Genomic DNA, 22,243 nt, shown 5'->3' on the forward strand with positions numbered 1-22,243 from the left:
ATTAAAAATGACAAATAAATTCAACTTTGCTTTGACACTACAAACCAGAGCCTAACAGCATAATCTTTAATTTAGTGGGATGATCTGCTTAGTACCCAAAATTTTGGTATCTTTGGCAAATTTACTTTTCTAACAGAGAACCAGGCCAAGTAGTGGAATTTATGTCAAAAATTTGTCTTTCAGCTACTTGCATTCACTGCAGATAGGTTATACACCAAACATTGTTTAGCCCACAAACACCATGTATTATGGTTGCAGGTTCTGGGAGAGAAGGCAAAGCTTTCAGTCAGACTAAAAATACTGGTTGGTGCCAGTTTTTTTACTCAGGTATGCTTGACCCATACCTGAGTCAAGCATGAGATTCTCACAGTATAACAACCTGTGAGTAAACATAAAAAAAAAAAAAAAACTGAGTACAAATCTTAGGATCAGATTTACACAAAGCTTTAAAACAGTGCTTTTAAAAACTTTTTAAACTTTTGGTACACATCCCAATAACAGTATTTGGTACATGCCTAGTCAGAACCATAGCAGAAAACATAACATCTACCTCAATGGTGCTCCAATTTTCGTCTCTAGACTAAAAACGCTTGTGGTAAGCAGCCATAAATTCCTGCGTAGGGTGTCGGTCTGTTGGATTTCCAAGCTACTGCTCTCACACATTTTTTTTAACCATCACAATTCTTCACTTTGGGGATCAGGCTGGAGATGAACATTTCGAAATCACAATGATATCTTGGGGTGACCACTGCATTATGTAATGATGCCAAAATTTGGAGTTGTGTCGTTTCTTTACTGCGACTTTCGACCGTATTCTTGGTTGCCTGATGTTTACAAAAGAATTTCAAAAATAATGAAAATGATTAAATAAATGCACACAAGCTGCTGAGACAGAGATAATGATCAAATTTTAATTTGACTTAATTGGAAACTTACAGTACAGACCAAACACCTGTCTGGACACACCCTCTCAATTAGAAGGTGTGTCCAAACCTTTGGTCTGTACTGTATTTCTCATGTTGACGTGACCAACATGTCGGAAACCAATTGCGTCCTTACGGAGACGGGTCAATGTACGCGTTAAATCACTGTGGCCAAGGCTCAAGTTGTTTTGTTTGTGTTGTTGCTGGGGAGGTTTCACATGTGCTTTTCAGTGAACCTTGGAGGAACTACATCTACACAGCAAGTACAAATGAGGACGTAGTCTCCTCCTCGCACTGACATACATGCACACAAAAAGAGCGTGTTAAAATGAGACTTGGGTCGACTTCTAGCATTGAAAATATACTTTTTGGTAAAGAAATGGGAAACTATCTCTTTTACTTAGACAGTTTGGCTTCCTAAAACGTCAAACTGAAAAGTAGGAAGATTAGACCTATATTTTGCAAACCAGTTCAGTTTAAAAAAATGCGATACCTCCTTTTAAATGGCCGAATATCTGGAAAAAAAAGCTTTATTTTTTTTAAAACTGTTGAATTTGCTGTATATTGTAGATGCAACCAAATGAGGAAGGCGTCTGTGTTCAGTACAATGAGCCACTGATATGAAATTACCTTGTGTCAGCTGAGGTGAGGAACATTCAGAAAAGTGAAATGCAACAATATGCTTACATTTAAAGTGTATTCTTTACAAAGTCAGTCTGAAAAGAAACCTGGCACCGATTTTCTCCAAAACAGGAAGGAATTTATGGAAGAAGCAACAAGTAAATAACTATCTGTCCGTATTGAAAATATGGGTGTATTTGTACTTGTTAAAAAGTTGAAATGGTTAAACTTTCAGAATTAGAAAAGAACTTCAGATGTTCCTACACAACCAAGTAACCTTCTTTAGTGATTTGGTGATTATTTAAATCAAAGTAAAATCTAAAATATCAATAAGCAAAAACAAACAAAAAAAAAACAAACAAAAAAAACCAATAAGATTCCTTTTCTTAGTATGATCATTAGGCAAAGATTCTTTTGAGATTTATTTTTTGTGACAAGCTTTATTTCTTTATCAAAAAGTGGAAATGCATTCAGTTGGTATTCATTCAAAGTTGTTTGTCGGATTTGTGCTTCTACATGACATATCTGTGTTTTAGTTGGAGGAAGGAGAGCGCAATGAGGTCGAATCAAATCTATACACACGAATCAAAGTTTCTGACAATAATAATAATAATAATAATAATAATAATAATAAAAAAGTCTGCTATTGAGAATAGTTCAGACTAAAACTGCAGCTATGATGTCAGTGTCAGAAGCGTTCTTGTGTGTGTTTGCTCTCCAGGTCCCTACTACTCTCTTGTGATCTGCTTCGGTCTTGGGGGTCATGTTGCATTCTGCACATCACTCGCTCTGTTGGAGCAGTAGTCCTGGATACCTGGCAGAAGAAAGAGAAAATGCTTCAGATAAATCTGCTGAGGTACACAAGCCCCAGTTAATTCCACAGAATTGGTTTTATGCTGAATCTGAAGTTATTCAATTTTCATTAAACTTTTATTTTCCTTCCTCTTTAGTAGGCTGCTTCCCATTTTTTGAAGTGAATACTTCTTCTTTCAATAGATCTAATCAGGAATTAGACCTGCCTAACAAACAAGTCATCAAAAAAAAAAAAAAAAAAGGGACTTCACTAGAAAAGGGAATGTGATCAAGTGTACGTCAAACTTCCCCACTTCTAAAGGATAACAAAAGAAACAGAATTATGAAAGAAATGGAATATGGGAAATAAAAATTAACTCACTTTGCACAATCCTGCGGTAGACATCAGCTGCAGGAGAGTCGGGGACTTCTTGGAGGAAAGATTTGCCCTCGTCGCAGCTCCGTCCTATCCTTGGGTCAAGTGGCACCTTGCCTAACAGAGGCAGATTAAGGTCGGCGCACATTTTCTCTGCACCGCCACTGGAGGGGGGAAAGATCTGCGAAGTGTTCTGAGAGAGAGGAACAGATAAACAAAAGCATAATCTGGATCTTAAACCACAAAGCTTCTGTCCTACATTACACGTTTGGAGTAATGAGTGTTGCATTTGGTTGTGAAAACTTTCCAGTGGGTCCTTCTAATCAAACTGAGCTGGGACAGAGCTCAGAGACCCACAGCTAGTAGAACGGGTCACACAGGCCTTTTGGTCTGACCTCTGGAGGTTCCACTTACAAACTCCCTCATTCCTGTTCTCATTTATCTCAGCTGTCCTGGTCTGCGAACAAAAGATTTCCTCACCAAATCTAATCTCCTTCCTGCATCCATATTTCTATTACACTTTTGAAAAACATAAAATTAACCATTTAAAGTTCTTAACAGAAGCCTGGAAAAGCATCGAATGGTTCGAATTTGCCAGCAACCTTGCATTTGGGACACACAAAGCCGCTCATGTTCTCCACGACTCCGATGATGGGCAGCTTAACCTTCTGACAGAACCTGATCTCTTTTCGGACGTCCTGCAGCGAGACCTCCTACGGCGAAAAGGAAAAAGAGACAGACAGCCAATTAGGCATGAAGGGGGTTAAAAAAAAACTGAGGTTGGGAATGGCAGTTCAGGAAATTACAGCAGTTAAAGGAATGATAAACTCTAACGTGGAAAGATGTCTAGATAAGTTAATAAAGAAAGCTACTGACTGAAAGACATTCATATCAAAGCAACAAGTTTTTCCACCATTCTTAATAACCAGCCTGCTACTTTGTCTGGCAATGCAGAGCCATAAGGAATGAGGAAGTGTTTTTGTTTTTGGTCTGATCTCACAGCTTAGGTTCAGCTAGTTGAGGAAACAAGCACCGATCAATGGTTTCGCACCAAAAAAAACAACCAAAAACAAAAGGAGAAACACAAACATCATCTGCGTGTTTATAGCCAGTTTATAACCGGGAAGGAAAAGAAATCTTACCTGAACAGGAATATTTGATATCTATTTTGTTCACTGACTGGAACCAAACACAATCTGAGACCAATAACTCTCGTCTCAGCAGCAGAGATCAAGTATGAGCCACTTAAACATCTTTAATCCAGTCTGCTGCCCTGTCTGGTTTTCTTTTAGGTCTGGTTCTACTTTGACCTTTTAAAAAACCAAATCCAGAGCAGCCCTTATCAGATCTGCTGCAAGAGGAAATGCACAGACTGTTTTAAAGTCCCTCACGAATGTGTGATTCTTTTAAACAAATGCTGTCTGAGTTACTTGAGATAGCACCATGACGCTGCTGACATTTACACAAATAAGCTAAACAAGCTGTGTAAATACTTTAGATTGCGCCATAGGAGGATTGCTCTAGGTTCATGGTGAATCTGTAGCTTCACATGCAGCATAAAAAACAAATAAGTGGTTCAACAGATAGAGGCATATAAAGCACTTTAAACGCTGATTTACACGTTCAGTACATTTTATGTCTACAAACATACTAAGACATACAATGCAATGGGAAAGTATGTGCACCCCGACAGATTTCTTTACTTTTTCCACTTGTATGAACAACATGAGGCTGCACAGTGGTGCAGTTGGTAGAGCTGGGGCCTTGCAGCAAGAAGGTCTTGGGTTCGATTCCCGGCCCGGGGTCTTTCTGCATGGAGTTTGCATGTTCTCCCTTTGCATGGTGGGTTCTCTCCGGGTTCTCTGGGTTCCTCCCACAGTCCAAAAACATGACTGTCAGGTTAATTGGGCTCTCTAAATTCTCCCTAGGTGTGAGTGTGTGTGTGCATGGTCGTTTGTCTTGTATGTCTTTGTGTTGCCCTGCGACAGACTGGCGACCTGTCCAGGGTGAACCCCTGCCTCTCACCCGGATCGTAGCTGGAGATAAACACCAGCAACCCTCCTGACCCCATTAGGGACGAAGGGTGTATAGAAAATGGATGGATGGATGGATGGATTAACAACATGATGGATAACATAATAAAAGACAAAATGCTGATTAAAAAGAATTTAATTTTTAATGCAATTTGACAATTTCCCTTATGTGAGAATGCAACACCTAACAGGGGAACCTACATCTCATCATAGCATTTTTGTAGATAAATGGCATGATGGGATTGTTTAAGGTCACAAGTTAAGTCAGGACTTTGGGCAGATCCACCAAAAACCCTTCATTTCGTGTTTCTGAGCCATTCAGAAATGGATCACAAACCAGCTGCGTAATCCAAGTCTGGCCAAGATCAAGGTTCCCCAGTGGTGACTGGGCATGCAGTATTTGTTGCTGCAAAGCTGAATTCATGGTTCCCCCAAATCCAGACCCAGAAAGAACCACCACTGTGGACACAACATGGCATTTTTATCCACATCTTTCAAAAAGATCGAATTTTGTTGCAAATCTCTGTTTCTTCTGTGATGTTTTTGGTCAGCAGTGGTTCTCGCTTAGAAAATCTTCTACGACGGCCATTTTTGCCTGGTTTCGTGTTCTCAAATTAGGAACGCAGACCATAAACTGAGACAAGTACGACTTACTATGCCTTTCAAATTCAAATTCAAAAGTACTTTATTGCTCCCAATAAAGTTGATGTTGTTCTGATTTGTTGATGTGCTTTTGGAGTAATTTTGGTAGGCGTGCTGCTGCTGCTAAGTTTTACTACCCACGCTTTCTGTAGATAATGGTTTGCTGGAATCCCAAAGCCTTTAGAAATGACTTTTTAGCCATTTCCAGAGTAATATCAAAGAATTTTTCTAGATTGGAGCAGAATGTGTTGCTTTTTGAGATCTTTCAGCCAATTCATGCAGTCAGACTGGTCCTATTTAAATGATCCTTTACTTTTCATGTAGAGCTTTGTTGATCTGGATATGTTTTTCCATTCACAAATTTAATATGAAATTGGTTTTATGTCCTTATTTATGAATTGATTTAGGATATCTTTGTCAGATGTTAAAATTTGATCTGAAACATTTAAATGCAGCAGAAAATAAATAAAAATCAAAGAAAGGCAGCAATGAAATCTATAAAACAGAACTACATTGCATTGGTTCTCCTTTGTGGGTTTGTTGTTTTAGTTACATAGATAAAAGCTCACCATCAGATAAAAAATGTGGACATGAGTCACTGATTTAAAAAACAAAAATTAAACAAGGCTTGGGTGTCTGGATACAGATCCCATTAATAATTAAACAGGAAAATTTCCCTCCACAGATCCAAATTAATGCTCTACTTTTGCTTACTTGGGTCAGTGCTGAAGGACACACAATTTTGCATAAAGTGACAAACTCTCTAATCCATAACAGGGTGGATACGAAGCTTGAAGCAGCTCATGCTTCAGGATAGCATCAAAACATTTTTCTGACTGATTTGTCTAGATATGTTCTCCTTTTTATCTTGGATTCCTTCTTGCTGAGACCAAAACTGGTTTTATATTACGGCTGTTAACCTTTTACATTTTTATATAGCAGTTTTAACATCCAAATACCAAGGTAGCCGTGTTGCAAATCATTACACCGGTCTTTTATCTTTAGAAAGCGATGAAAAAAATTATTGCTTCTCCTTATCTTTACACAAACTTTCACTTTTTTGTGACTCAATTAAGCGCAGAACATGTCGCATCAAACTCTTCCGGATTTCAGTTTAGCTACATATTTTAAATGTTTTTTTTCCAATTTCAATTTTTTTATTTTTTATTGTTACTCTCTACCAGTACTCTTTTGTTTAAAGTTTTTAGATTTTTCTGACGGCAAAAATGTTCATTTTATAATGGACTGCCAGTGTATTTAGAAAATCTGCCAGGATGAAAGTAACCGTTAAACCCAGTTAATATTAACTTTTTATAACCTGCAATACAGCAGATTCTAGACTGTAAAGCAAACAGAGAAGAAAAATGCCAGAGACTATATACTTTTTAAAAGAACCATATAACTCTAAGTCTGGAGCTTTGGTATGTCTTTGCATACCTGAGGTGTGGTGATGATGACAGCTCCATCCACATTGGTGGAGCTGAGATACTGAACTATTGACAGGTGCTCATCAGAGGTGCCGGGTGGAGTATCTACAACTAGGTAATCCAGTTGTCCCCAGTCGACGTCCCGCAAAAACTGCTTGATCATTCCTGAATTGGAGCAGGAAACAAACTGGAGCGTTAGATCTGGAAAGCCAAAACGAAACCATCAACACCGCACTCACAAATCTACTGCGGCTCAGCACACCATTTTTCTTTGGCCCTCTCCAGATCACAGCATCGTCAGGACTGCTGAGAAGGAAGCCGATTGACATAACCGCCAAGTTATCGTCGACGTACTGCGACAAACATGCACACAGACGAAAAGTGAGTAATTTACAACACTGAAATGACCTCATAAGAGCAATAAAACTGAAGCCTGGATTGGTATGACTCACCACAGGAGACCAGCCAGAGCCACTCTGATGAACCTACACACATTAAAAAAAATAAATCACACACCCACTTGTTAATAAAAGTCAAGAGAAAGTAAAACAGGAGTCGTATTCACGTGGTAAACCGTACTTGTTCTCCTTCTAGGCCCATGATCCTTGGAATGGATGGACCACAGATATCCACATCCAGTAATGCAACCTACAAACAGTGACACAGAAGACAAAGTGTAGTAGTCTGTGAAGAAAAAAACTTACCATAAGTTTAGATTTAGTGTTTGTAGTTACAAAATAAAACTCTACAAAAGTAATGATCAATCCTAGTTCCAAAGAGTGGGTGTCCTACATCATGTACATTTTTTCCTCCTTGATAAAAAATGTTTTAAATAATTAACTAAACAGATCTTGGTAACTGGACAATCCCAACTATTGGAAGGTTGTTGGTTGGTGTCCAGCTTCCTCCACGTTCATTAGTGTCTGCATGTTGCATATGGCTTGAGTGTAAAACGTTTTGAACTATCAGTATGACTAGTGATGAACAGATAAATCCAGTTCATCTGCTTCTGCAGCACAGCACCTGCCACAGGAGTCCCCCAAGGCTCAGTACTGGGAACTCTTCTCTTTCCCATATCCATCTATTATTTTCCACTTTCCTCCATGCCTGCACTCAAGTTTTATACTGTCACCTCCAGCAGAGATCTGACCAGCGGCTTTGTCAGTAACTGCATTGTTATATCCTCATTTGTAAGAAACCTTGAATTAAAGTGTCAACCAAATGGACAAACTTAAACACAACCAAAAAACGGGGGAGGTGTTTAAACTGTTAGCATTGGGTTTCATGGGAGAGAGACGCATCTAAAGTAATCGATCGAGCAAAGAGCCCAATTAGTCCATTTTAACTTGACTGGCTTTGATCATTGATAAGGAGATCAACTACTCAAAGCTTTGCTTTTTCTTACTTAATTTATTTACCAGAAAAATGCTCAATTTTCAGTCTAGAAATTCACAAACTAACAAAATGTACTCGAATGCCCCTTTTGATGTTTTGTAAAAACCAAATAAAACCCTCGGGACACGGAATGTGATGGAGAAATAACAATAAAAATGCTATTAATTCCTTAATTATTTGTAGTATTAAAAAGCACAACCTTTCTTTGTTTATGGTCCATAGAAAATAAACGGAATGAGCATGTCAGACCTTAAATACATCTGTAAGTTTGTATTAAAACACCAGCCTCCAAGCTCTTATACCCATCTCTACTCTGAAAAACCGACTGAAGTGAAAACTGTCCACTTGAGTGTTTATACATAAACAAAGATGCCCGGAAGATTATTTTTTTTTGATCAGCTTACTCATAAGGCCATGTCAACCTGTGCTTTAGTTGAGCAGAACATTTTCATATTTAAATCTACTGAAATACATTGAAACCATGCATCATTTACATTCCCACCTTCAGTGTCATTAAAGCACAACGGCAGCCAGACTCAAAAGCTACATATCGGTGGTAGCAGCGGTCAGAGTTACATGATTCAGGACTCCATCTACTGCTCAGCGTGCCTGAGACAATGAATAGAAAGTAGAATGAGGAACTTCTTTAGAAAATGCATTAATTTTTTTTATTTTTATTATTTTAATCAGATTAGAAAGACTGAGAATGAGACTGTGCATACCAGGAGTTACAAAAACACAGATTTTTGGAACACATGCCATTCAGTTGACATCTTTTTCCCACCAGCTCTTATATAAGCATTCCAAATAAATCAGGTGATTCCCGGTAACTTGACACCAAAGAAAAGGTTGTGCATGTTGATCCTGTAGGCATTGGCAACACCGTAATGATGGAATAGGCTGTGTCTCCAGGTGCTATGTTCATATCTCCAAAGCTTTTGGTTTCGGTTTTCCTACTTAGGTGAAGCTCTGTATGGAATCGTTTCCCGTAAATAGAACAAGAAAGATATTGTGTGCATTGGGAAGACATGTGCCTGCGGTTCCTCAACTTCTTAAACCGGAAACAAGGAGATCTTATTTCCTCTCTTCGGTATTTTTTTCGTAGAACACACTTTGCAGCAAAGAGGATATGAACTAAAAGCAGTTAAAAAAAACCCCAAAACACTTAAAGAATGCATCTTATTTATAAATCAGACATAAGCCAACATTTGCTAAACTGTCTTTTTTAATTGGGACAATCCGTGTTGTTTGCAGCACGTCTGACCTGATACAGTTCAAACTACAGACTAAACTGCAATAAGTCCTATGAACAACTTCAGGTCACCTTACATGACCCGTAAGCCTGAAATACACAAATGCTTGTTAATTAAATGGGTGAATGTAATTTATATAAATAATGAAGGGACTTCTTCTATATTTAAATAAACAAAAGTCAAAATGAATGCAAAAAATATTCGAAGTGGTTTTTGTCTGATTTTCATTGCAACTTCTTTATGGTTTCACAACAGTCTGAGTTTATTCTAACATTTACTCTTTTAAATACTCAGAAGTATTATACAATTATCATTTAAATTTTTTCTAAACATTTACCTTCCTCTTTTCTTCTAGATACCGTAGAGCTAAAAATAACGCATAAAGCTATGCTACAGTGACCTCTAGTGGTTCTTATTAGGGCTGCAAAAATTATGCAATGACAAAATTCTTGTTTTTCTCTTTTTTGTGATAGTTATTAGTATGTTTTTATACTAGACAACATCTGCTATAATACATTCCACACTTTTATCACTCCCCCTTTCTCATTAAGTTTCTTCATTATGCTGGATGTAACCTGTGGCTTCTTAAGCTACGATTTTTTGTTTTTGTTTTAGAAAATAGTAGCCAACAAAAATGAGGTTGCAAACTTTGCAACATTAATATTGCACACACTCATACTGCTGCTTAAGCATAATTTTCAAATTCTGTGCAAACTTATTCCATCAGTTTCTTTAGCAGATATAGGACCAAAATAAAATCTGTTCTAAACTGTACAGCTCTGTCCAATGTAACTCTTACATCCGTGTGGGAGAGATACCTAATTTAAGAAGTCTGACATTTGTTTTTAACACATTATGCTGATAACACATCATTACCTCCTTGGTGCTGTCACTTGCCAGAGCGTGGGCCAGGAGAGCGCTGAAGGTGCTTTTCCCAACTCCTCCTTTCCCTGACAACACCAGGATCTTGTGTTTGACCACTGACAGTTTCTCCCCTATTTCTGCAATAGCTGGAGAGGATGAAAGACTGAGATTAGCCACATGAAGCTTAAGTACTACTGCAACATGAAAAAATAATAATAATAAAATATATATATGAGAAGAGCTTTACCAGGGTCTGGGGCCTTGGTAGCGCCAGAGGCACACAGCTGCTGGTTGGGGCAGCCCTGGCATGATGCAGACTTTCCTGCTTCCTCACTTGACGTGCCTGGGCAGTCTAAAGAGAAAAAGAGTTTGCTTAGAATCTAAACATGTGTTCTATGTTGAATTAAAATCTGTGAATGTAAAGTATGTTTACTTCGGAACCCTTTAGCATCAACAATTCTAGGTAGATAAGCGTGTATGGAAACATAAACTAGTCATTCTTGAGCTTTTTTCATCCCGCTGTGAAATAAATAATGGCTTTTATGATGTCACAGTCCACCTGCTCAGCTGAATGAAGATCTCTGGTTATCTTGTCACAACTCAAATGAAGATAATTAATTAATTAATTAAACAAACAAACAAACAAACAAACAAATAAATAAATAAGCAAGCTGAGTCATAAAGGTTTTACTTCACTGTTTAGAACAAAATGGATGCCCTTTTGTGTGGCCCTGAACCGTAAATACGTTTTGGTCAGATGAGAATTACAAAGTTTATCAGCAGGACACAATCCATGTGGATTTGACAGGAAACAGAGGATTAATATGAGAAAAAGCATGCCAACAGCTAAGAATACTGCAGCATCCATGATGCTTTTGGATAGTTCCTCTTCTAAATGCTTGCTGAGCGGCAAGAAAAGACATTTTAAATAAAAATTTGACTCTTTCATCAAGTTGAAAAAAGAACATTCATGGGTTTTTCCAAAAAGATTTTCACCCAAAAGATATGAAACAGTATTTCTGACATTAAGATAAATATACTCAAATTACAGCATGGACTTTTCCCAAATGCTCAATTTGCTTATACACTTCCAAGACAATGCTACAAGAAAGCTGGACTTATTTTAAGGCTTTTTACCCATTAGTTACGAGTGGTGGCAAGAAATGTGTCAGCTTCTGTTAATTTTTAGGTCTTACATCACCAATTTCAATCAAAATACACAATCCAGATGGTTCTTTCAAAGTAAAAATAACATAAACGCACTGACAGTTCAAAACCCATTATTTTTCCACTCGTATTCTGGGTGTTAACTTTTGTGACAATGTAAGTGGGGAGAAATATTCCCATCAAATACACCAAAAACGTGAATTAGCGCTAAATATAAACGAACATTCTTGCGAGATGCAGGTAGTTGTAAGAAGCGCTAGGGGGCTACATGTTTTATTATATCGCTTCAACCTTTTCCAGCAATTATATTCATAACCAACGTCCTTCTCACTGAGTTATGTACTCGATTATTAAAAAACAACATTCATTTCAATGTTCCAGCTTCTTCAAGTAGACTTTTTCTCCAAGGATACGGGACAGAGTCCAGGCTGCTGACGCAGTATTTACAACTGTGACGTCTGTAATTCAGAGAAAACATCGAAGTAGACAGACGCTGAAACTACTCTAAATATTCTCCAAAGCACAAAAGTTAAAACAACACGTTAAACCGGACCACAACCAGAACCTGCCATAACATTTTAAAGAAGAAAAACATGAAAAACAATAAATTAATTCTCACGTTCTGGAGCGTTTTCTGGTACGTCTGCCATCTTTGCCTGACCGTGTCCTTCCGACACATTCTTCCCCTTCAAAGGTTCCGCACGGCCTGGAACTGTTTTTCTTTTTCTTTCTCTTTTGAAAAATAAATACAGATGTTGATTCTCTGTGCTCCTTTGATCGTTTTCAAAATGTCAAACAATCCATGTGGATTGTGTCGTTTTAGGCACCCCAAAAACGATAACTAATTTTTTGGGGTGCCTTTGTTGCGACTTGTTACAGATGTAGGTTAAAAGATATTTAATTCATAGAAACAGTGCGCAGTTGAACAAAATTGACAGTGTCCAATATTTTTGCATGATAGTTTATTTGATATGTTGTCCTATTATAAGCTGTTAGAATATGCTAATAGTATTGTGTTATAATACTGTGTATGTAAGACAATCTTTGTAATATGCACTAATTAAGCATATGTACTTCTTGAGGTTTTTTATTTATTTATTTCTGCATCAGTAATGTGCTTAATTCGTAAACAGACTGGACACTAATAACCATAAAATATTAAGTATGTTCAAACAGTATTAAATAACACTTTAAAAAATCTATATATTTTTTATAAGCAGATGATAAGCTAATACCCATCGGACCTTTTGTAAAACACACAGAAACACAAAAAATAGAACAACAGCTTGAACTCGTTTCATTCCTTTAAAACCCATTTATCACTTAAAGTCAAAAACCTAAAGTCAACGCTGTGTCCGCTAGGGGGTGGTATTGTTCAGACAGGCTAGAAAAACGTCGTACTCTGTACAAAACAGAGCAGATGTGCTAAACATCTGCTCTGTTTTGAAGACAAAGTTTGTATCACTGTACACTCTTTTATTGTGAATGGCCCTACGTAGATGAACAGTTCCAATAAATAAAAAAAATAAAAATAAAAAAGTTAATTATTATTATTGTTATATTTGTAAAAATAATGTTAATAAAAAAAACCTTCTCATTTTTTTCTTTTCATACACTGATAATTAAAACTAATAAAAATTGTGATAAGCACAGGCTGAGCTCGAGGAGCAAATCCATATAAAAGCTATAAATACACCAATTATCTTAATTTCTAAAAAGGGACCAGGCAGTTAATTCGACAACATGGCTTTGATGCAACAAGGAATAACATAAAGTAACTTTTTCATGAGTGTCTTTCAGTAACAAAAGTACTGAAACAAAACACATGGAAACGTCTAGACCAAGGCACTTATTTATTGTTTTTTCTGCTACTGAGACATGCAATCGTATGTTTCATTGTTTGTCTGAAAATAAAGACAGAAGTTTCATGAGGGCACACCTCTGACATCTCTGTATCAGTAAGCCTGTAGCTCTCTATGTTCCTGTAAGCCTACTTTGTCTGTTCTCATGTGTCTGACCCTCCCCCCAACCATCTACTGTTTGCACTGTGGAAGCCGTTTAATGAGATGTTTTCTTTGTGCTCTCCCACCCACCCAGATGTATTCATACTAGACATGCTACACCCATGGTGGGATATGATACACCAGCTCGGCATATAACCTAATAAATTAGAAGAGAAATATATTTTGAGGTTTTATGGAAGCTTTTCAGATTATAGTTCTTCACCGTTTAGGCTTTGAATCAATTGCACAGATTGTGATCTGGCAAATCAGTACACAAACAGCTCCAATTTCTTCAGCCAGATAGTTGTAAAAATTCCAACCATAATGCATTTTGATTAACCTAATCTTGCATTTTAGCACCAAAGAAGGATTCTACTCAATGGGCTGTGAGTAGAAAACTTGACACAGAAGGTATTCTATCCTTCAGTAGAATGCGAGCTGAAGGATCCTGCCAGTAAAAAGTCAGAATGAAAATGAGCTTAAAATGAGCTAAAGTCCAAAATGAGATTTTGAATCTCTGATCTGCTTTACTAGATTTCAGAAAAACATTTTGTGTAGAACTATCGCACAGGACTGTAGAGTGACGATTAGAATGACAAGTTCAGTTGATGCATGAAGTCAGACCCATTCTGCCTATTCAGCAAGAGCAGCACGAAACACACACACACACACACACGCACACACACACACGCACACGCACACACACACACACACACACACACGCACACACACGCACCCACGCACACGCCCACACACACACACACACACACACACACACTCACTGACTGACTGGTGAGAGCCTGGGGTCCAAGTTATTCAGCAAAAAAGTTAATCTATTCCGCACTAACCAATGCCACACTCACACAAAAGCAAGCAACTTTAATCCCACTGACTTTCTGTAAGAATAAGCAGATGAGCAAATGAGCTGTGTGCGTGTGCATGCGGCACGCGTGTGTGCATGTCGTGAAGAGAATCCCCTAAATAACGAGGAAAAAGGAAGTAGGCCCTGTATGAAGTCCGAGGGGAGTGACTTGGAGATGTAGTTTACAAGCCCTGTGCTAAAACTCAGATCCAGCCACAAACAAAAAGTCCATTCAAGTTGAATAGCTTTATTAGTTGGAAATGAACAGTGAGCTGCAAAACCTACTCCCCACTACATATCCTGCCTTAAAGAGCAGCGTTGAGTGATTCATTTCTCTGAAATCAAAGTTTTTTTTCTGCTTGGTTCTGAGTCATTGTCAGGGGTTGTACTCCCTCTGTCATAATCTGTAGAATTATACCTCCCATGCTCTTGTTTCTCAAGAAATTATCAGCTGATTAGCTCATTATGGGTCGTCTCTTCCAAATCTATTTGAACCATTTAATTACTCACTATAGGAGAAACGAGAACTATACTTGGTTTTCCTAATTTAGTACATGTATACTTTGATTGAGCCACTCTAGTTATGAAAAATGCTTTTATCTAAACCATTTCATTATATGTTGCTGAATGTTTAGAGTTGTTGTCTTGCTAAAAGGTGAACCAGCTTCTTCCACATGTTTGCCACTTGGTTTGTTGCGCATGGGACTTCTTCTGATTCTCTTTCAAAAAGGCTAAATAAGTGCAGTGCAACCTCAACAGCCGACTTCCCAACGCTACAGCAGAGAGCTGTGGATCTCTGCAATGTGTCAGCGTAAAGGGGGGCCTTTAAGCCTTTGGTTTATTGTGTATTTGTTTTTCAGGTCTTTCACACACTTCAGCACCTGGAACGATGAGTTCTGTTTGCAGAAAATGCAAAGCACCACTCCCTCACTCACTCACAAGAATTAAATATGTGCTATGCAAAACAGCTATCACACAATGAGCACATTGTGTACAAGCGCAGGCATGATTACATCTTCATGTCTCTCTTTGGAATGTAAAGATAGGAATAAAGTCAAAATAACATGCCGTTTTGTTTTTTTGCCCTGCCAACTGCCTCTGTTCATGTGCATTTGATGGAGGCAGCTTTGCTGCAACCACTTGTAAGGGTTTGTAAGCATGTTTAAAACCAGGTTACAGGGTATTAGTCAAATATAACTTCAAACTTTGCCTAGGCTAAACCAGAACTTTCTTGATTTTATTAGACAATCGGAGGTGAACTTGCTGATGCGCTTTGGATCATTGCTCTCCTGGATAACTCAACCCAAGTCGATGCCACGTATAGGGGCATCAACTGTAATATTATGTTTAATTTCCTCCTCTTCGTTCTCACCAATCTACAACTGGAAACATTGATAAAAACGTAAAAATAGGATTCTAGCAAAACCTGCAAAATAACCTTAGAAGTTCAACCTCAAAAAGGTGATAAGACAAAACGGAACTTCTACTAAGCGTGATTACGATACATACTGGTGTGACATATTTAATCATTTCCAAACAGACTGCTTTGTTTCACTGTGACTAAATATAACACGAGTAATACTAGCACACGCCCTTGAACATAGTTTTGGCTCATCGGAGAGGTTGTGTGTTGACTGATGGGAAGCAGGGTGGTGCCCACGCACCCTGTGAGCTATCCTGACTGACTGCCTAAGCAGAATAACCCCCAAAATAACCAGCATTATCTCCCCAGTCTGTTTGTGGACCGCCTGCATTCAGCACTTGGGGTGACTGCTGATGATAATGAAAATATCTTTGTTCCGAGGAAGGAAAGCCAGTGAAATATGTCCTTGTGTGTCGTAGTGTTTGTGTAGAGGAAGGAAGATAAGCCCGGCGAGCGCCCTACTTCAGGATGTAAACATACATAACGCAGCAGTTATCAGCTTTGAAAACAGGAATAAAAACTGATAGTTGCTAGTATACATACATGTTGTTTTTGCATTGCCAGAGAAAAAGCTAAACATTCTCCAATATTCTCTCACCATAAATTTCAGCACCCACTACACTCCTGAAAGCCTTAAAATAAAAACATCTTTTACAACACAAACATGATCTCCCCCCCTAAAAGTTTTTAAATCTCACAAGAAATAAATTTAAATAATTCACCAACAATTGTAAGGTAGGTCTCTATGAGGTTTGTGTATCTGGAGACTTAAATGTGCACGGCTTGGGAATATCTGTGAGATCAAACAGTCTGTTAAAGGTCTGCTTCTGCTCTGTCAGTGAAATGTGTCCATTGGCTGCTTTGCAGACACTTTTTAAAGTCAGGCTTCTTATAGGTAGTTTTGAGGTCATCTTTTTCACTTTCCTGTCATCTTCTCTCCTCCCGTCATTTTCGTTTCGGTTTATCCATGTTTTGATTCCTTCTGTGTTCTGAGCTTCTGTTCAGAACTTGGCCAGGTGCTCACGCAAATGAATGAAAATCTGGGGATGCAAATGCAACGGCTGTGTGTGTGTGTGTACATGATCTTTTGTTTTGTCCAGAGTGGCCCATGGTAGTTACACACATATCCTGTCTGCAAGGGTGGGGCGTGGATGTGAAGGCAGGACGGGAAAAGGGGGTTTGGTGCAAGAATTCTTGACTTGTTTTCTCCCTCTGTGACCTTGTACTCATTCACAGATTAAAAAATAAATAAAAATGGAATCCTTCTTTCTCCGAGAGTGGGTTCTTTGTTTATTGTTATATTTAAGTGAATCCTGAAGGTAGTTATGCCATATTGGAACCACTTTTAGAAAGCAGCAAACATAGCAGTGTTTGAGTGCTGATGAAAACGTTCACCTATCTTAACCTGGCCAAAGTTTTTCAGGTTTGAAAACACTGGAATGCACATGGACATACTTTTAACAGTGTTTCAAAAAGACTAAACGTTTGTCTTGCATCCCTGTGCGTGTGTGTAGAACACAGCCCGCGTCTCCAGGAGAGGAAGGGAGGGAGGTGAAGAAAACAGTTTTACTGCCAGCATTGTTCCACAATCACATCCCTCCGTCACAGCTTCTCTCTCTCTCTCCATATAATCTTCTGCATATTCGTTCCTCTCCGATAACATTTCTCCTATCCTCTGCTATCTTTTATCACATTTTGTTATGTAGGTTTTTTTTTTCCTGCAGTGATGTGCCTGCCTCCTGCTGATTGCAAGATCCCACGAAAAGAGCATACACAGACACACGCCTGCATGCCCGCACATACACACGCAAACACACACGCACGGTCATACATGTTGTGAGAAACAGGAACAGGGAAGGTGGGGGGTGCTTCCGGTCTGGCTGTAGATTTCTGATCTCGGTGTAGGATTTTTATGTGTGCATTTCAGTGAGTGGGCCTGGCATGCATACATGTGGAAGACATGCACCGGCGGTGAGACTTTAGCCTTACTGCTCCCACATGATGAAAGAGTCTTGGTACTAACAAACAACACAGGTGAATGCTGCACATTCTCAGGCACACGTCAACAGGAGCAAGCAAAACCTACAGAGTCTATAGAGGAAAGCTTGTCACTAGAAATGTACCAAACAAGTCAGATTTAACAATCTGCCACAAGTCAACATGTAAGGAATTTTGGTTTTCAGTTCCATATTTAACTTACATGCACTGTAATGTCAACATCTGGAGACAGCTGTGTTCATATTTTCATGTCATTTTAAAAAATATTAATAAATTAGCCCTGAAAATTCAACATTTTCTGGGCCAGTTGTCCTGTTAGCTCAGTGTTCATGCTTGAAAGCCGTTCAAAGCAGTTTACGTCAGGAAATTGCAAAGGTGGCTTTTGATATAGAAAGACACAACAATCTACATTTTGCCTCAGACCAGACATTTTATTCTGAAACCCCCTTTCCTGCAGTTTTACTGGATCTACAATTGCTTTATTGTTTCGGTCAGGTCTCGAACAATAGTGGGTAACTGATACGTGTCCACTGTGATGTAGAAATATAACCTTCATATATATGTATATATATAGATATGCATAAGTGTTTAATGTCTAATGTCTACAACGCCTTTATCTGCAGGTTACCTTACACCAGGCGTAGGAGTTAAACAAGTTCCTACCACTCCCAAATACGTGTGTATGTTTGTGGGGGTAAGTGGACAAGACAGGATCACCTTGTTGGCTAAACAAGTGCCAGCTTTGGAGGTATTTCTATGTTTATGTGTGGACTTTTTGTTGCGTCTGTACAATGCTGAAATGATCAACAAGTGGGCAGGATGCTTAGATGGGACAGAGATCAAATATATTCACAAAGAGACAAACATAATAATGATAATAAAAAAATGTTTAGAAATATGTACAAAATTGTTTTGACTGAAAGAAGCTTTAAACTCAATTTTGGAAAAATCCAAAAGAAGTAAGAAGAAAAGAGAATTCATTGTTGATAATCTACTTAACGTAAAGAGTCTATTGATTTTTCCACAGCAGCCTCAACAACATTGCATCACTTCCTACCAGCCCATTTCCTTTAACAAGCATAAGGGACGAAAACAGATGGCGCTCTCGCTGAAAATTCTTCACTGTTTGATCTTGACACACACACACACACGCGCCCACACACGCACACACACACACACACGCACACACACACACACACATGCACCAAGCGCAACGGGTTCACACTGGAAGTGATAAAAACACTTGAAAAAATATAACTTCATGTTTCTCAAAATCCTCTTCATTTCTTCATGTTCAGATCCACAAAACATGTTTTTGTCAACCAATATTCATGATAAAATATGAACCTGTAGGTTATGCATATAACCGATGTGTTGGTAAACTTTGTATACAACTGTAGGAACTGCAACCTCATAATGCCAACTTGAGTCATTATGAGGTTGTTTGGGAGGCTCCGCCCTCCCCATTGAGCTGGGTAATAGTGTACTTCATGTGATCTTTTTTCACTTTTGCTGACCTGACAAGCAAGCAACTTCAATATGACGTTCCTGTCCGATTGGTCCTAAGCTGAAAACGTTTTGAGGAAAACCTTTGAACTTGTATATACCCTGTTAACAACCTGCAACTTTCTCTTCCATGTTCAGCATAGCCAATGTAATGCCAAAATAAGAGTAGCCTGGCTAAAAATTTAACCTGTTCAGTTCATTTACTGGCAAAGACAGTTAAGGAAAAAGAAAGAAAAGAAAAGTGTTTTTTTTCTATGGGTCATATAATAAAAGAGAAAGGAAGGAGGGTTCCGAATATGTCTAGCAATCGTAGCTAAGCGGTCTCAACACCCATGCCTCAACGCCTGCAAATTATTTCCTGTTAGACACAGACACACATGATGGCTACAGAGTGCGTTTCACCGCGTTGCATGTGAAAGCGAACCTTGCTTACACAAAGTTCAACGCGCCGTGTAGGCGTCTGCGTTGGGGCGAGCGTGTGGACAAAATCCTCCATGTTTTTTGGGATGGAGGATGACTGTTTTGTTGTCACAGGCGCCTGAGAATAATGGGAAACAGTGTGGCAGCATCTTAACTTGAGGCCTTTCCAGTTTGATTCTTAACCCAAAAGTTCAAGCTATATTGCATCTGTTTTTTAAAGTGCCAGTAAATTTAGAAATAACTACCACAGAAACTCTATGCGTCTTAAGACTTCACACTTGCAAGCCCTGGCAGCACTTGAGCTAATACTCTTTAACAACAGCCAACTGTGAGGTTCTCACTTCATTTTGGCTACAACTTTCAATTTCAAATTGTTTACATCATGCCAAGCCATTTGCACTCATGCTCACTGTGACTCTGGTCGGGAAAAATGCATGGAATTATGAGTGGGGCATTGAGCTACGACAATGCCCTCTTCATTGCCTTGTGCCCGTTCTAACTAACCATCTCCTTATGACCAGCTGAATGGAATACCTTTCTCAGCACAACGGCTGTCTTGGTCCATGTCAAAACAGATAATTGGTCATTTGATGGCTGCAGGTCAGAGGTAAAAATACATTATATGTTTGAGAGCTGCTGAGTTTTTAGGTATGTATGTTGATCGTCTCAAAGTCAACTTTGCGCCAGTGGAAGGCTGATACGCAGGAATACTCCATCACAATGCCACGAGAAACAAATGTGAATGTTTAATTACACATTCAATTATTGTTGGCCAAAAAAAACATTCAAAGAGATTTTCTAACTCTTGTGATTTCTGTGTTAGTTGTTCCTTTAACAAACGTTTTTTTTTTTTTTAAACAATGTTTAATGTTTGCGATACATATCAATAGATTGGCATATTATGTACTTTCATTCAGCTGCTGAATTTTTCTTGGCTTTGAGTATTGATTTCCCTCAGTCTTGTTAATGCCATTCGTAAACATAGTTAACGCTGGACAGAGATTTGCCAGCTTTTCCCCTCTTTTATTATGAATGCACAGCTATGTTCATCTAGTGCTGATTGTGGCTCTGTCTTTTGTAAACAAACCATTTCTGCTATGAACAAGAGCGACAGAAGGAACTGCCAGAAGACATGTTTGTGCAGTGGCTGGTGATGTGTGTCAGCAAAAAGCGGACAGCGATTGATGTCGTAGCTCAGATATGAACGTTTTTAAAGAGACAAAATCTATGTTTCCATGTTGGTTGCTTTGCTTTACCGTGATTGCACTTCGAAAGAAAGCCAACCCTTTGTCCTCTAAGAAATGATGTGCCTTAACAAAACTTTTATTAAAATGTCCATGGCAGCTCGCCCACAGGGAATTGGGCCGGCTTTTCTATTCAAACCGAACACTGAGCGCAAATTAAACACCACATAAAAAGAAAGGAGTCCTTCCCAGGAAAACAAGAATAAGAGAAAAATGCAAACAAAGACGTCAAACACAGTGAAGTGAACAGCTTCCAACACAGATTCATGAAATGACAGAAGAAGCAAAGGATTACAAAATATTAATCTCAGATGAGAGAGCAAAACAGAGTGGTGCATGTTTATAAACTAAAAGGAAAAGTTACAGTGCACCTATGTCTACTTTTCCCTCACTATATTTTACTTCTGGTATTTTTTTCTTTAACAGATAAAGGAAAACTGGCCAAGGTTAATGTGAAAAATCTAAAGCTAAATTTAGGTTGACACTGAGGAAAGAAAGCTATTAGAGCCTGCAAGAGACTTAAAACTACAGTGGGGGTTAACTTTTCAGAAGTTAAACTATAGTGTTTGCCGAGTCTGCATTGCTCACTGATTTACTTGGGTGTGTGCGCAGTACATATATAGGAGCCTTTAAATTGCTGTGTTTTCATTATTAATTTATTGTTCTTTCCTTACTTAGTCCTGTTCCCCACATCGAACAGATAAATTAAGTTAATTGAACTGATGTTGTTTCCTGGCATTTAATCAGATGCTGGCATTCAAGCCTTCAGCTTCAGTGACGCCTTGTCAGATCCTTCACTTGCCATGGCAGTTCTCTGTTATTTCTCCCAAGTTCTGTGTTGGTATGTGCTCTCTTCCAAGTGACCACATTGTCCTCAATAAGCATCCTCCATCATGACTGCGTTTCTCTTATCTGTTGGTGACTCAGACGCTTTGAGTCTCTGTTTTGACCTCAGAGCTGGATGCAATCTGACTGAGCTCAAGGTATTTTGCAAAGAAGACTGGGGTAAAAAAAATTTGTGATTGTATCTGTGAAATGTCTTTAAAGACATGAGGTAGACCTGCCCTGCAGCAGAAGGTGGTTCTATTCAGGTAATCTGATGACAATATATTTAGTTTTATAATGAGTAAAAAAAAAAAAAAAAGCAACTTAAAACCATGTATATTTTTTGATCCACTTCAGAATAGAGTACTGCTTTGTGGTGGAACCACCTCATAAAATCTACTGTCAAATAATAGCTTTATGGGTGTAACGTGGCAAAATGTGAAAAAACATCAAGGGTATGAATCCTTCA

At 38.5% G+C, this 22,243-nt stretch overlaps 1 protein-coding gene across 1 annotated transcript; it reads right to left on the reverse strand.

Annotated features, from left to right (window-relative positions):
- Positions 1-1,956: 1,956 nt before the first annotated feature.
- Positions 1,957-12,195, reverse strand: nubp1 (nucleotide binding protein 1 (MinD homolog, E. coli)). Its single transcript, XM_044100835.1, has 10 exons — positions 12,113-12,195; positions 10,574-10,678; positions 10,339-10,472; positions 7,394-7,462; positions 7,267-7,299; positions 7,077-7,167; positions 6,825-6,979; positions 3,315-3,425; positions 2,719-2,905; positions 1,957-2,358 (listed from the first exon to the last, which is right to left on the reverse strand). The coding sequence occupies exons 1-10, from the start codon at positions 12,141-12,143 to the stop codon at positions 2,306-2,308; spliced, it is 969 nt and encodes a 322-aa protein (XP_043956770.1). The 5' UTR covers positions 12,144-12,195; the 3' UTR covers positions 1,957-2,305.
- Between the last annotated feature and the right edge of the window lie 10,048 nt (positions 12,196-22,243).

Source organism: Gambusia affinis, linkage group LG19 (assembly GCF_019740435.1).
Source record: "Gambusia affinis linkage group LG19, SWU_Gaff_1.0, whole genome shotgun sequence".
Taxonomy (NCBI): domain Eukaryota; kingdom Metazoa; phylum Chordata; class Actinopteri; order Cyprinodontiformes; family Poeciliidae; genus Gambusia; species Gambusia affinis.

Coding starts and splice junctions, on each gene's coding strand:
- nubp1 (XM_044100835.1), bottom strand. CDS start 12,143: ATGGCAGACGTACCAGAAAACGCTCCAGAAC. Junction 7,463..10,338: donor CAAGTGACAGCACCAAGGAG/GTAATGATGTGT, acceptor CACTGTTTGTAG/GTTGCATTACTGGATGTGGA. Junction 6,980..7,076: donor GAGAGGGCCAAAGAAAAATG/GTGTGCTGAGCC, acceptor GCTCCAATTCAG/GAATGATCAAGCAGTTTTTG.